The 12,951-nt window shown below is 31.0% G+C and overlaps 1 protein-coding gene across 4 annotated transcripts in view; it reads left to right on the top strand.

Annotated features, from left to right (window-relative positions):
- LOC107441786 (tyrosine-protein phosphatase 69D) overlaps positions 1 to 12,951 on the top strand; it is a 521,936-nt gene that overhangs the window by 501,829 nt on the left and 7,156 nt on the right. For all 4 annotated transcript variants that reach the window (XM_071183655.1, XM_043039328.2, XM_071183654.1 and 1 more), the window contains 3 exons: positions 2,713 to 2,786; positions 7,748 to 7,879; positions 9,063 to 9,352. In XM_071183655.1, coding sequence (XP_071039756.1) covers positions 2,713 to 2,786; positions 7,748 to 7,879; positions 9,063 to 9,352 — 496 coding nt within the window. The remainder of the gene's footprint in view (positions 1 to 2,712; positions 2,787 to 7,747; positions 7,880 to 9,062; positions 9,353 to 12,951) is intronic.

Here is a 12,951-nt window from a genome sequence, read left to right as displayed (position 1 = left end):
TTTAAAAAATTCTTTGCGTTCTCATGTTATTAATGTTAGTGTGGGGTCCAGCCAATAGCAACATGGCCTACAACTTTTACTGTTCACCACGTTACTATAACGAAACCCGACACTTTTTTCGTTCAAAGGTATTATTATTGTTAGCTGCTGATGAGTTACAACCTACTATATACACTCCTCAAAAGTGAAATTGCAACACCAAGAAATAATGCACGTAGTGTTGCTACGTGCAATATTTCTTGGCGTTGCAATTTCACTTTTGAGGAGTGTATATAGTAGGTTGTAACTCATCAGCAGCTAACAATAATAATACCTTTGAACGAAAAAAGTGTCGGGTTTCGTTATAGTAACGTGGTGAACAGTAAAAGTTGTAGGCCATGTTGCTATTGGCTGGACCCCACACTAACATTAATAACATGAGAACGCAAAGAATTTTTTAAATATAAAACCAAAACTTTTAATACATAGTCAATGCAAAACCAAACTCTGTCCATGTCTACGGTGACAAATACCACAACATCAACAATCATTCCTCCAAATTATTGAATTGAATATGGTGCGTCATAAATGAATATAATTTACGATCGGTTACGGTTTAGACTTTTGTGAACTGTGTCAATCTCGGAAAGAAACTTTGAACTTAAAATTTAAATTGGGCCAAAAGATGATTGAAAAAATTACTTGGAAAGTTATTGCAAAAAAGTTTAGCTTTGAAATTTTACACCTACAACGTAAAGTTGTATTCGTTGTTACCGATTATTTTGAATCTGACAATTTGCGAAATAGTAATACCTCTGAGCACCNAACAAAAAAAAACAGATAAAAATGCGCAAAAATACAAGGAACAAATACAAAATGTAAAAGAAAGGATTTTAAATAAAATAAGAGAAAAATTATTAAAAATTTAAAAAAATTACTACAACTTTCAAAAAAACGAAATCTTTCCCTTACGAAAAAGGTATCGGGTGCATTTGACTGCTGAATAGTTAATGCTTATTTTATTTACTGTATTCTATGTTTCATAAATACAGCATACATATCAGATGAAAACACAAAGAAAACAAGAAAAGAATATAAAACGTAAAAGAAAAAGCGTATTTTAAATAAAAGAAAGAGTAAAAATTTGATACTTAAATCCAAAAAATTTAAACTAATATAATCGCCATGATTACGAAGCAATACAATATTAATTCCTGGGGGTAAATGTAATTTCAAAAAAATAATAATAAATAAATAAATGCAGAAGTTATATTTTGAAATCGAATTCTATAACCATTTTTCACTAGAGTTAAGCAAGCTAATTTTAATTTTTTAAAACATTCCTTAAATTGAGTTTCATATTTGGTAATTTAATTCATACATCTGACAACATCTAGTCTAGCTCTGAATTTCCTTTAAATGCATGACGAAATTGAATAAAATAAATTGAATTACGGTAAGCGTTAAAATAGAAGTGAAAGAAAATGTCATTAAGTTGAAAATGGTTATCAGTGAAATACATTTCCCTATTATTTAATTTGTTTTTATTTTATTTTAGATTTAAAAGTTCAATTGGAAATACTAATAAATACTTTTTATAAGTACATTTCCTTTTCATTATTAATTCAATACTTTTATTATTTATTTCACCAGCATTTTGCGTAAATCATTTCATCGAATTAGCCAAATAATTAAATAACTACTGAATTATTAATGATTATTACAGGCTTCAGAAATCATAATTGGTTATATAAAGTTTAAACTTGTAACCCTTCTAAGAAACCCTAGGGTTCTGCTAAAGACTTTTTGCAAACCGCTGGCGTATATTACTTTTATTTGAATAAATCAGTTGAAAAATCATTTCATAATTTCAATTATTTTAAGTTAAGTTACTTTCACTTTCATGTTCTGAAAAGGACACCATACCACGGGAGAAACTTTTTGTCTCAAATTCTCTTTCCCCTCATTACTAGTTTAAAATTTAAAAGAAATTAAAAGTGCGCTTAGACAAACCTAGAGTAAGCCATAAAGTTTTAATCTCAGAAAATTCTCAGATCATTTCTTCTTTTTTTTATTTCCAATGAGCTGCACAATCGGTCTTGCCGATGAGCAGACCTAGTGCGTTCTCCAGAGGCGGTATCCACTCTTTCAGGACCACCACAATGGGTGAGATACCGTTGGTCATGTTAATTTGGACGTCTAGTTTCTGCCACACTAGATGGCAGCACCGAGACTCTATTTGGATGCTAAAGTGCACTAGGAATTTAATTTTTCTGGAAATGCCAAGAGCCAATAAGGCACTCCAGGGATCTTTTACATGCCGCATAATCATACGACATGGCCGATGAGGACTTTCTACATACCGAAAATCCGGTGTCTGGTCCGGGGATCGAACCCGCAGACTTGGGCTCAGATGGCCGACGACAAACCAACTGCGCCACCCAGCCACGGTATTATATTTTGATTTGAATTTTTAAAAAAATTCCTTCTCAGCCTTTGTAACTTCATGGCCTAGGTTTGTCTGAACTCACATTTTCCATACTTCACATTTAAAATTAGTTAAGGAGGTGAAGGAGAATTTGCCACTAAAAGTTTCTCCCGTCGTATGGTGTCTTCTTAAAAGATAAAGTTTTATATGCCAATTATCATATTCAAAAATCTTTACTCTATCCTTACTATTTTGATAGTTTCTTTTCGTGTTATAATATATTTTCACACATCTTATGATTTCAGATGATATGAATCGAGTAATTTTATTGCCTTCCATTGCTGATCAGTCGTCCTATATCAATGCTTCTCATATTCAGGTAAGTCAATGTATATGTTAGATATCCCATAAAGTTAAATTCATGTTTATTGAAGTAATTTTAATACGACAGATTTTATACAAAATTTACGTAAATTTTATTATTTCACGACGTAGTCTTTATAAAAATTTATACCGTGAGAAAAAAAAAAGTATAGTCACAACTACTAGAATATGATTAAATTCACCGTATTTCAGGCTCTATGGAAACACCAAAAAGCTCGGTAATTTTTATCGAAGTGCTTTGGTAATGATTTTTAAAAAATTAACATAGTGTTAGAGAATGTGATAAAATTTGAGAAATATGGCAAAACCTTGTAATTTTATGGCATAAAAACCATTTATTAGGTTGAATTTACTTTTCAATTTTGTAAATTTTGCTAAATGTATGGTAATGCGAAAATAGTATGGTAATAAGAAACTGTAAGGTAATAATTTTTAAAACCAGAATTTCCAGTAAACCATTACCATATGAACGGAAAAAGTACCAAATAAATACTTTAAATACGGTATATTTTGGTTTTATTTATCAAAATTTTGTTTGTTTTTTTTTCTACCTGAAATGTCATTACTATACAGTACGGTAATTTTGTCGGAATTTTTTTTTCTCCGTGTTACTTACAAAATTTCGCATTTTTACACTGCATTGCGCATGCCATTTCTGACAAAAGCACAAAACCCTTCTGCTCAATTGTTTTTTCGATAATCGTTCCTTAACTTTTCATTTACAAAAATACATAAAACCTATGAAGGTCAGGGTTAATTTCTCTTTAACTTTTTATTATTTAGATTAAAGAGATTTGTTGGAGATTTGAGTGTAATCAATGAGGAGAAAATGTATATAGTGTAATTTTTAACTTAATTCAACTTTTATGAGTGTAGGCTTTCTTGCTTAATTCTTCACGGGATAATAGCATACACATAAAACTGTTTGTTCTCAATAAAAATTCAAAAACTATTTTTTATTACTGGGAGGGAGTAATTTCATCGGGCTATTTTGCACAAAAAGAAATAAACCTAAGAAAAGAATTTGCACAAAAAGAAATAAATAGAAAAGAAATAAAAGAGGGTTTGTCTCTCAAAAATTAGTCAAAGAGATAAACAAAGGAAAAGTTTTTTTTTTAATTGTAGCTAAATAATTTTAATTATTTTTAAAAAGTAGAAAAAAAAATTCCAAAATAAGGAAATTTTTATTCATGAAAAAGAGGATAAAGGATATAATGGAAATACATAAAAAATGCACCCACAAACTGTATTTCAGTATCGTTGCCTACAATATACCATTTTATTCTCTTATAAAACTCGCCAACTGCGAAATAATAAAGGGCACAATATCTTCTCTGTTTTTTCATAAATGAATTCATTAGTATTCTAAAAATCATTTTTTATAAGCCTATTCAAGTTGACTAACTCCAAAACAATGCCATAGAAAGCTCTATTATTTCCTTCAGAAATTTGAAAGCATCCTAAAAAATTGTCCTTTAGAACTCTTATTTAGATTATATCAAGTTTCTGAATCAAACAATAGAAAAGATAACATTCAACACACAGCCCAAAGGAAATTAACACATCTTAAAATGCGTGTTTACTAAAATAGACACGGCTCAAAACGCGTATTTTTAGAAATAGACATAGCTCAAAATGCAAGTTTACGAAAATGGACTGAGCTCGAAATACGCGATTAGGATAATAAACACAGTTCTAAACGCGTGTTTAAGAAAATGGAAACAGCAAAACATTTTCCTTTTCAATGTTCAAACTAAATTTAACAACTTAACAAAGAATTTCGTGCTTACTTTTAAGTACTTATTTAAAAACTAAATGCAATCATTACGGGACAAATCCCTGTCTTTAAGGGTAATACAATTGTAATTTTTCAGACATTGTCTTCGTATTCTCTGAACGATATAGTACGTTTTGAAAATTTGAATTTTAGCACCGTAAATTTACTATCACTATTATAAATTTATAAGATGCATAGCAACCTTATAAAAACTGTTGACTTTTAAAGTCTTTTCTAAAAAAGGCTAATTTCATAAAATGTAAAAAGTAATTTATGCAAATGAATTACATTACGAAATGACATTATATTCATTAGTTATTTATATAAAGATAGAACAATGATTAAAAAGAAGGATGGAAAAAGGGAGTTGTCCATTTTCTTAAATATCTGTGCCCAATTTCGTAACAACGCAATTATGAGCCGTGTCCATTTTCGTAAACACACATTTTGAGCTGTGTCCATTTTCGCTAATGCGTATTTTTAGCTGTTTCCATTTTCGTTACTGTTCATTTCGAGCTGTGTCCATTTTCACTGACTCACATTTTAAGCTGTGTCCCTTTCTGCGTCCGGAATAAGAAGACGTTTCCTCTATTATTTTCTGTAGAAACTTAGCAGGATGCCAAAAACTATACTTTGAAACTCTATAGAAATTTTCTCCATTACGAGAAATTTCTGATTAAAACAATAGAAAATAAAACATTTACTCTCCAGAAACTTGTAAGAATGCCTGAAACCGTCTTTTAAAAACCTAGCAAAGTTGTCTGGATTATAGCAAGTTCTTAAACCTAACCATAGAACAGAAAACAGTCCCTCTCTTATATCCTCCAGAACTTTGTAAATTACCGAAAACCATTTTTAATACTCCAGCAAAAGTGTCTCGATTATGACAAATTCCTGGACCAAACAATAAAAAAGATTACATTTCCTCTATTGTCTCCTCCAGTAATTTGTCAGGATACCAAAAACTACATTTTAAAACTGTAGCAAATTTGTCGCTATTTTAGAACGTTGTTGTTGTTCCTTATCATCCAATTGTCTGACGAAGACAGACAAGATCCAATTGGTTGTTGACCCTCAAAAAGTCGATGACAAGAAGTGGACTAACGTATAAGTCCTCCTTGGAAAGGCCCAAGCAGTCAAGGAATGTTCGGCTGAGGCCTACTGGGCTTCACATTTGGAGCAGACTGCATAAGTCTTTCTTCCTTCAAAGTACGAGAGAAAATTCGTATTTTAGAACGTAACACTGGAAAAGAAAACATTTACTCTATAGTTTCCTCTGGAAACTTGCAAAGATGCCAAAAACCATATTAATAATAATAATTTCTATATACGGTATATTATATTTACCCTTACTAAATGTCTTTATGCGTTTTTAAACTTACGCAAAACTGAGTGTTGCTTTCTTTATTCCTCTCGAACTTGAGAGTATTTTATAGAATAACTCATTCTTTGAAGATAATGATATAACAGATTATTTTAAACAATCTCATTAGATATTACTCTTAAATGCAAACGTATGTACATTAAAACCAGCTCAACAACTTTTATCATTTTTTACTACAAAAAATTTAATTAGTAAAATAATCAAATATGTAAATAGTTCCAAAAATTATTTCCTCCTTGACTATAAATATTTTATTACACTCATTAAAAATGAAATAAATGTCGTGAAAATTATTTTTAATCTCAAAACTCGTCACTTGAAAATTTAGAGAAAAAAAAAAGAAAATAGATTGTTTTTAAAGTCAAACAATAAATATTTTTTGTCGAATACAAAGTCTTCGTTGCTTCTTTATTTTTATTTGAGGTTAAAGCTTCGCTTTAAATTTGTTTGCTCTCTTTAGTGTCAAAACCAGAACTAGCTTTTGTGTGCAACCAAATGGAAAGACTACCACATTTTATTTCTCTTTAGCAATTTAATTTTTTCCTCACTCCTTAATTGTGCTTAATGAGGCTTGAGATAGAAAATGCGAATAGATTTTTTCTTAAAAACTCTAATTGTGCAGAACTGTTTTCCAAAGGACACATTTATAACATAAAAATGTATGTTGTTATGAAAGAATAGCATTTCTTTCTGAATCAGTTGTGAGAAAAAAAATTTAAAAAGAACAAGATTAAGAAAAATATTTTAATTCAACTTTTAAAACTGACAACACATTTAAAATCTATTCACATTTCCTAAAGATAATTTTGTATAAAATTAAGTTTAAACAAAGAATTTATTTTTTTGCTGTATAAAAATCTAATTGCAAAAATGCAATGTCTCCTAAGTTGTTCTGAATTGACTTTTGTTAGAAAGTTTTATTTTCAATAGGTAAACACATCAATTATAAGAGAGAAAAATTATTTTTGATGAGATTTTTTACGTTACTTTTCTTTTGTTTAATTTGTTCGAAACTGCGCATGTGCGAAGTTGGACAGTGTTGATCTAGTTAAGCTGAAAGTTCATTCAAGTACTTAAAGGAAAGACGATTTCATAACGTAAGAACTTTCTGAGCAAAAGAGAAATCTGTAAAGGAAAAGGAAGATATAGAACTGACGATATTATATTTTTTTTTCAATTAGCCCTCCAGTTCCAAGATTCCTCTCTATTGGAGTGGATCATGGAATTTCTTTTGTACATGGAGAAAGTTAAGTAAAGCATGCCTGCTTTTTTAAATTTCAAAATTCGGAAATAGAAGAAAAAAAACATTTATTTTCTAACAACAACTTTCATTTAGAAGCATTTAGCCACTCCGAGTTAGTCATTTCATGTTCACATTTTTTTTTCCCTATCATTATATTCAGTCTTTTTTCAATTATTTCGGATATGTTTTTTTATTAGTTTTAAAGATCTTTTCGGTGGCTGTGGTTTTTATACATTACAAAAAATATCAGGTAAGGGAATATAGAGCAAGTTTAAACCGAGTAAAAAGCTTTTACCTTTAATTTTAAAAAAAGGGTTATCTTAAAAACCGCAAGTAAAATAACATTATTAAATTAAAATAGTGCCTCGTTCTATTGCTGCAAGAAATACCTTATTCATACACAAGCAACAAATAAAAATATTCTCCCCACAGTGACATTATATGCTGGAAGAAGATTTACGTCATCAAAATACGTCCACTATTAACATTTCATTATTTGATATTTTTTTAACATAATCTTATCACCAAGTGTTTCTTTTTTTTATTCCTTAGGGTTACTACCGTTCTCTTTCATTCATCATCACCCAAGATCCTCTGCCGCAGACCATCTGTGACTTTTGGAGAATGGTGAAGGAGCAACACATCACCACTCTCGTCATGCTCTCAGAGGTGGGACCAGACTTGGTGAGTAAGCCTTTTTAACGGACTTATGCAGCAGGAACGTAGCTTAAAACCGATTTTCGCTGTCGTCACAAGAAATAACGCTGTTTTGCGAACAATGTGCTATTTTTATAACTGTTGTGAGTTTGCAACAATTATTCGTGACTTTTAGAAGTTTGACTTACCTTTAGCCAGCGACTTTTATTTTAGTTCTGAACATGGCGCAAAACTTCAATGTGATGGAAATTAAAAAGCATTTGTTATCTAATTTTTTTTACATTTAAAAAGCTACTCCAACTCTGCATTATCTGGCGTCATAAAATTTTGCCAAAATTGAGAATTACTCTTAGATGTTGATGTTTTTCATCGGGATGGAAAAATCTCACCAAATTGGCGATTTTAAAAATAAAAAAGAGGGGAAAAAATAGTGCGTGGAAGAAGTTAAACTTCGCAACCTGCGACGTTAATTGTAGAAGAATCAGCAGTAGTAGAAGGATCACTAGTTCTATTCAACGACTCTTTCTCCTGCTCCGCTCGCTTCCGTGCTCTGTAATCACGGTAATATTGTGCATTTTTCCCTCGTGGACCTCTTGAACCAGTGCTTGTGGTTGCCTCATCGTCTCGCCCTGGAAAATGTATTTGTATTAATAATGTATGTGAATGCGTCATAATGTAATTTCAGAAGAGAAACAATCAATTGATATTCACAAGAAACGTACCTTGACATAACCTTAAATCCGTCGAATTGTCCGTGGGATTGTTTTCACTCATTTTTTACAATTGTTATCCACTAAATTTGAAAATAAAAAATACTACCCTATTAAATTATATGTGTATCAAAACAAACTAAAAAAATATTTATAGAAAAACAATACTTTTATTATTTTTATGCTAGTGAGAACCAAAACAATATGGAAATGAATGAGGGAAAACTGGATACCACCACGTGATTTCCCGGCCAATAAAAATGTAGCGTTAAACGTTTAATGCAACCTTGATGGAAGTCGCATAAGAAGTATAACTTCAAAAAAAGTTTAATAGCTTTTTAAATACTTAAGTTATTTGCTCATTCCATTCTTTACTGCAAGATGGTATGTGTAATTTAAAATTAAAGCTTTGTTTCTAGTGTAAAATGCACAGATTTCTTTATTTTCTCAGTGAAAGATCTTCGAAATACGCTACTAAAATTGCAATTATTTTCTTCCAGAACAAGTGTCCGCAGTATTGGCCAGACGAGTGCCACGAAGAGATTTACGAGACAGTTCGGGTGAAACTGAAAAGCTCAAGCCAAACATCTCACTACATTCTTAGACAATTCATTGTAACTGACGTAGAGGACGAGCAGAAGCATTTAATGAGTCAGTTCCAGCTCATCAACTGGTCGTCCTGTGGTTCTGGAGTACCAGAAAACTTATCCTCTCTCATTGTTGCCATAGAACATGTCCAACAGCATCATAACAGTCAAATATCAACTGGGCCCATCACTGTACATTGCAGGTACAGAATTTTTTGCCTTGATCTTAGTCTATGTTCTATCTCCGGTAAAAAAAATATTCAAATTTTTTTAAGAATTGCCACGTTTTAATAAATCACTTTCGTGACTGTTTATTTATATGAGCGTTGAAGTAGAATTTTTAATACAAATAAAATTTATTGCTAAGAAATATTTATCACCAAACATAATTGCTATCAATTTCCATTCAGTTGGAGTGCAGGGTACAAAGCGGTACTGATATCCCAAGTAAAAAATACTTGTGCTGATATTTAAATTTCTGTGTTCTGATATTTGACATTTTTGTGTATGTTCCCATTATCAACAAATATAAATAAAGATCATAAATTATTGATATGATGATTCGAAATATTTGCGCATTTCATCCTAAAACTTTTTTTAATGTAAATAACTAAAGCTTGTAAAAATTACAAAATTTAAAAGTCAAACCGTCCACTAATTATATACATGGTTCAGGCATACAGTCTTACCCACCGTATTCACTACTTCAAACTTCTTGGTAATTCAGTCATTTTATTAAAAAGTAATTCATTTTAACAATTTTATTAATTCGCAGTTCAATTCATTTTGTCTCGAGCACCTGATTTTAGAAATGATCGATTACAATCAACAACGCAATAATCATATCGAAGAATTTTTCAATGCTGAATTGAGGGAACATCCACTAAATTACTTTTGTACAAAAATCTTTATCAAATCTTAATCTCCAATAAATTGTTTAAAATCCAGTACGAGTTGGCGTGAGTTTGATGTTTTCTTATACGCTGCTACACATCTATAGAATCAAAAGTTCATGGTTAAAATATGTATGTTTTTAGTTATGTAATGAGGATAATATTTTTCTAATTTTTAAATCTGTGTGAACTGTTTTAAATGATTTTATAACGTATAATTTTTCTACTCCTCAATTTTATTGTACACGTATGCTTCATTTACAAACTAATTTTATTTTAAGAGTTAGTGGTACTGTGCCCCCCCCCAAAAAAACCACCCTGAATAACTTTTAATCTAATGATTGGAGCTTAATGTTCTAGAACTCAATCTTAATGGTTCTAGAGGGGTGACCTCAAATATATTCTAATTAATTAGTGCCGTCGAATTCGAATCGAGTGACTCAGATCACTGATTCGAATCATGTGATTTTGATTAGTGATTCAAATCAAAGGATTCAGATCAGTGATACGAATCAAATGATTCGGATCAGTGAATCGAATAATTTTGGATCAATGATTCAAATCAATTTATTCAAATCATATGATTCGGAATATTGTTAAGAATAAAGTGATTCGGATAAATATTCGAATCAATTAAGTTCAGACCAGTGATTCAAATCATACGATTCGAATCACTATTCGAATCAAATGATTCAAATCACTGATTTAAATCATGTTATTCAAAACACTGATTCTTATGAAGTGATTCATATTACTATTCGAATCAAGTGATTTCAGATCAGTGATACTAATTATGTGACTCGGATCACAATTCGAATCAAGTGATTTAAATCACGAGATTCTGAGTACTGATTCTATGAAGTGATTCGAATCATTGATTCAATTCATGCGATTCGGTTTCCTATTCGAATCAAGTGATTCAGATTAGTAAATCGAATCATACGATTTGGATTATTGATTCGAATCAAGTGATTTAGATCACTGATTCAAATCATGCGTTTGGGATCACTATTTGAATCAAGTGATTGAAATCATGTGATTCGGATCACTATTCGAATCCATTGATTTCAGATTAGTGATACAAATTATGCGATTCGGATCACAATTCGAGTTACGATTTTAAGTTACGAAGTCAGAAACAAAAACGTGTTTTCTCTGAATAAACATACTTTTTTTTCGGCGGATTCGGATTTCTAACCCTCAAAATTCAGGGAGTAACCCCAATCAGGTCTGGAGAGCGGCCCAAAGTTTGAACCCTTAATGCTAATTTTGAAAAGGTTTTGCGTACAATTGTAAAATTCGTTTATCTAAAGATAATTCCAAGCAAAAGATAAATTTTTGTTAATATTTATTATTTTATTTAATAATAAACGAAACAATTTTGAATTCTAAGGTAATTTTACTTGGAAAATACAAATTTTGACCGAAATTTGTTGAATAATTCCTGAGAAATCAAATTTTAAATATGCAATTTTTTCAAAATTGGATTTCTCAGGAACTATTCAATCAATTTCGTTCAAATTTTGCGTTTTGCCACGTAAATTTACTTATTTCAAAATTGTGTAAAAAAAATTGTGTATCTTACTATCGAAAATTTTTTTGCAATAAATAATAAAAAATAAATAAAATAATTAAAAAATAACAAATAATAACTAAAATTTATTTTTTTCATGGAATTATCTTTGGATAAACGAATTTTATAATTGTATTTACGAAAAAATCGATTCGCTAAAAAGTTCTCGAGATATGAAAAAATACACAAAAAATAAATTCAACATTATGACGTCCCAACTTTGAATAGCTGTCCTGACCAAAATATGGGGTTCATTGCGGCTACCCCCCCCCCCCTATATTTTGGGAGTCACAAATCCGAATCCGCCGAAAAAAGGCACATTTATTCAGAGAAAGAAACCCCTCCAAGCATTAAGATTGAGTCCCCGAACGTGAAGATCCGATCATTAGATCAAAAGGTATTCAAGTTGTTTCTCTTTTCTTTTTCTTTTTTTTTTTTCTTTTTTGTTTTGAGCACTGTACATATGTATTCCAAATTACTTATTATTACGTTATATTGTATCTTAAAAATAACTTTACTGACTCTTTTGAGTATGGTGGCAGCTACTTAACAACAAATGGTGTAAATGAACATTCTTCTGGTGTAATGAAGCACCAAGAACCAACAGTTATCTACGGTGTGAATTAGTTACCACCAATTTTGTTATTAAGATACGTTAAAAAATTTTGTAGTGTACTATTTTGTAGTGTACTATTTTGGTGTACTACCTGGGTTTTCTTTCAGATCACAACTGGAACTTCATTCCGAATGCCAGAGCAAGTTTCAATCGAAGCAGAATTCATCACTAAATAAATTTATCGTCAATCGAAATTTCGACTCAAATAAACCGATGCCAAACTAAATTGCCGAAAATGCATGAAAAAAGTTTTAAAAATCACGTTTTTCGAGTGGATTAAAAATTTAAATTTTTGCCTCATCTAAAACAAGGAGGGCTGGAATGCTTTCACAATGAACTTCTTTTACATCCCACGTTTTATAAAATTTGTATACCTAATGGTTTTCGTTTAAGACGAGGCAAAAATGTAAATTTATTTTCTCCTTCTTAATCTAGTCCCGCAGTGGACTGATCGTTAAGACACGGTTCCCTCCCAGCAGATCACCGAAATCAAGCATCACTGGCTGCGGTCAGTGTGCGGGTGGGTGACCACTTGGATCAGTCTGTGTAGGGGCCGAGGGTGTGAGGTATTGGTCCTCGTTAAACTGTGCTACCGTAAAGTGCTCGACTTTGCGTGCAGGTCGTTTAAGAATGAAATTGGNTTCAGTCATTTTATGAAAAAGTAATTCATTTTAACAATTTCATTAATTCGCAGTTCAATTCATTTTGTCTCGAGCATCT

This window comes from Parasteatoda tepidariorum, chromosome 7, assembly GCF_043381705.1.
Source record: "Parasteatoda tepidariorum isolate YZ-2023 chromosome 7, CAS_Ptep_4.0, whole genome shotgun sequence".
Lineage (NCBI taxonomy): Eukaryota > Metazoa > Arthropoda > Arachnida > Araneae > Theridiidae > Parasteatoda > Parasteatoda tepidariorum.
This window is presented reverse-complemented; position numbering and strand designations above follow the sequence as displayed.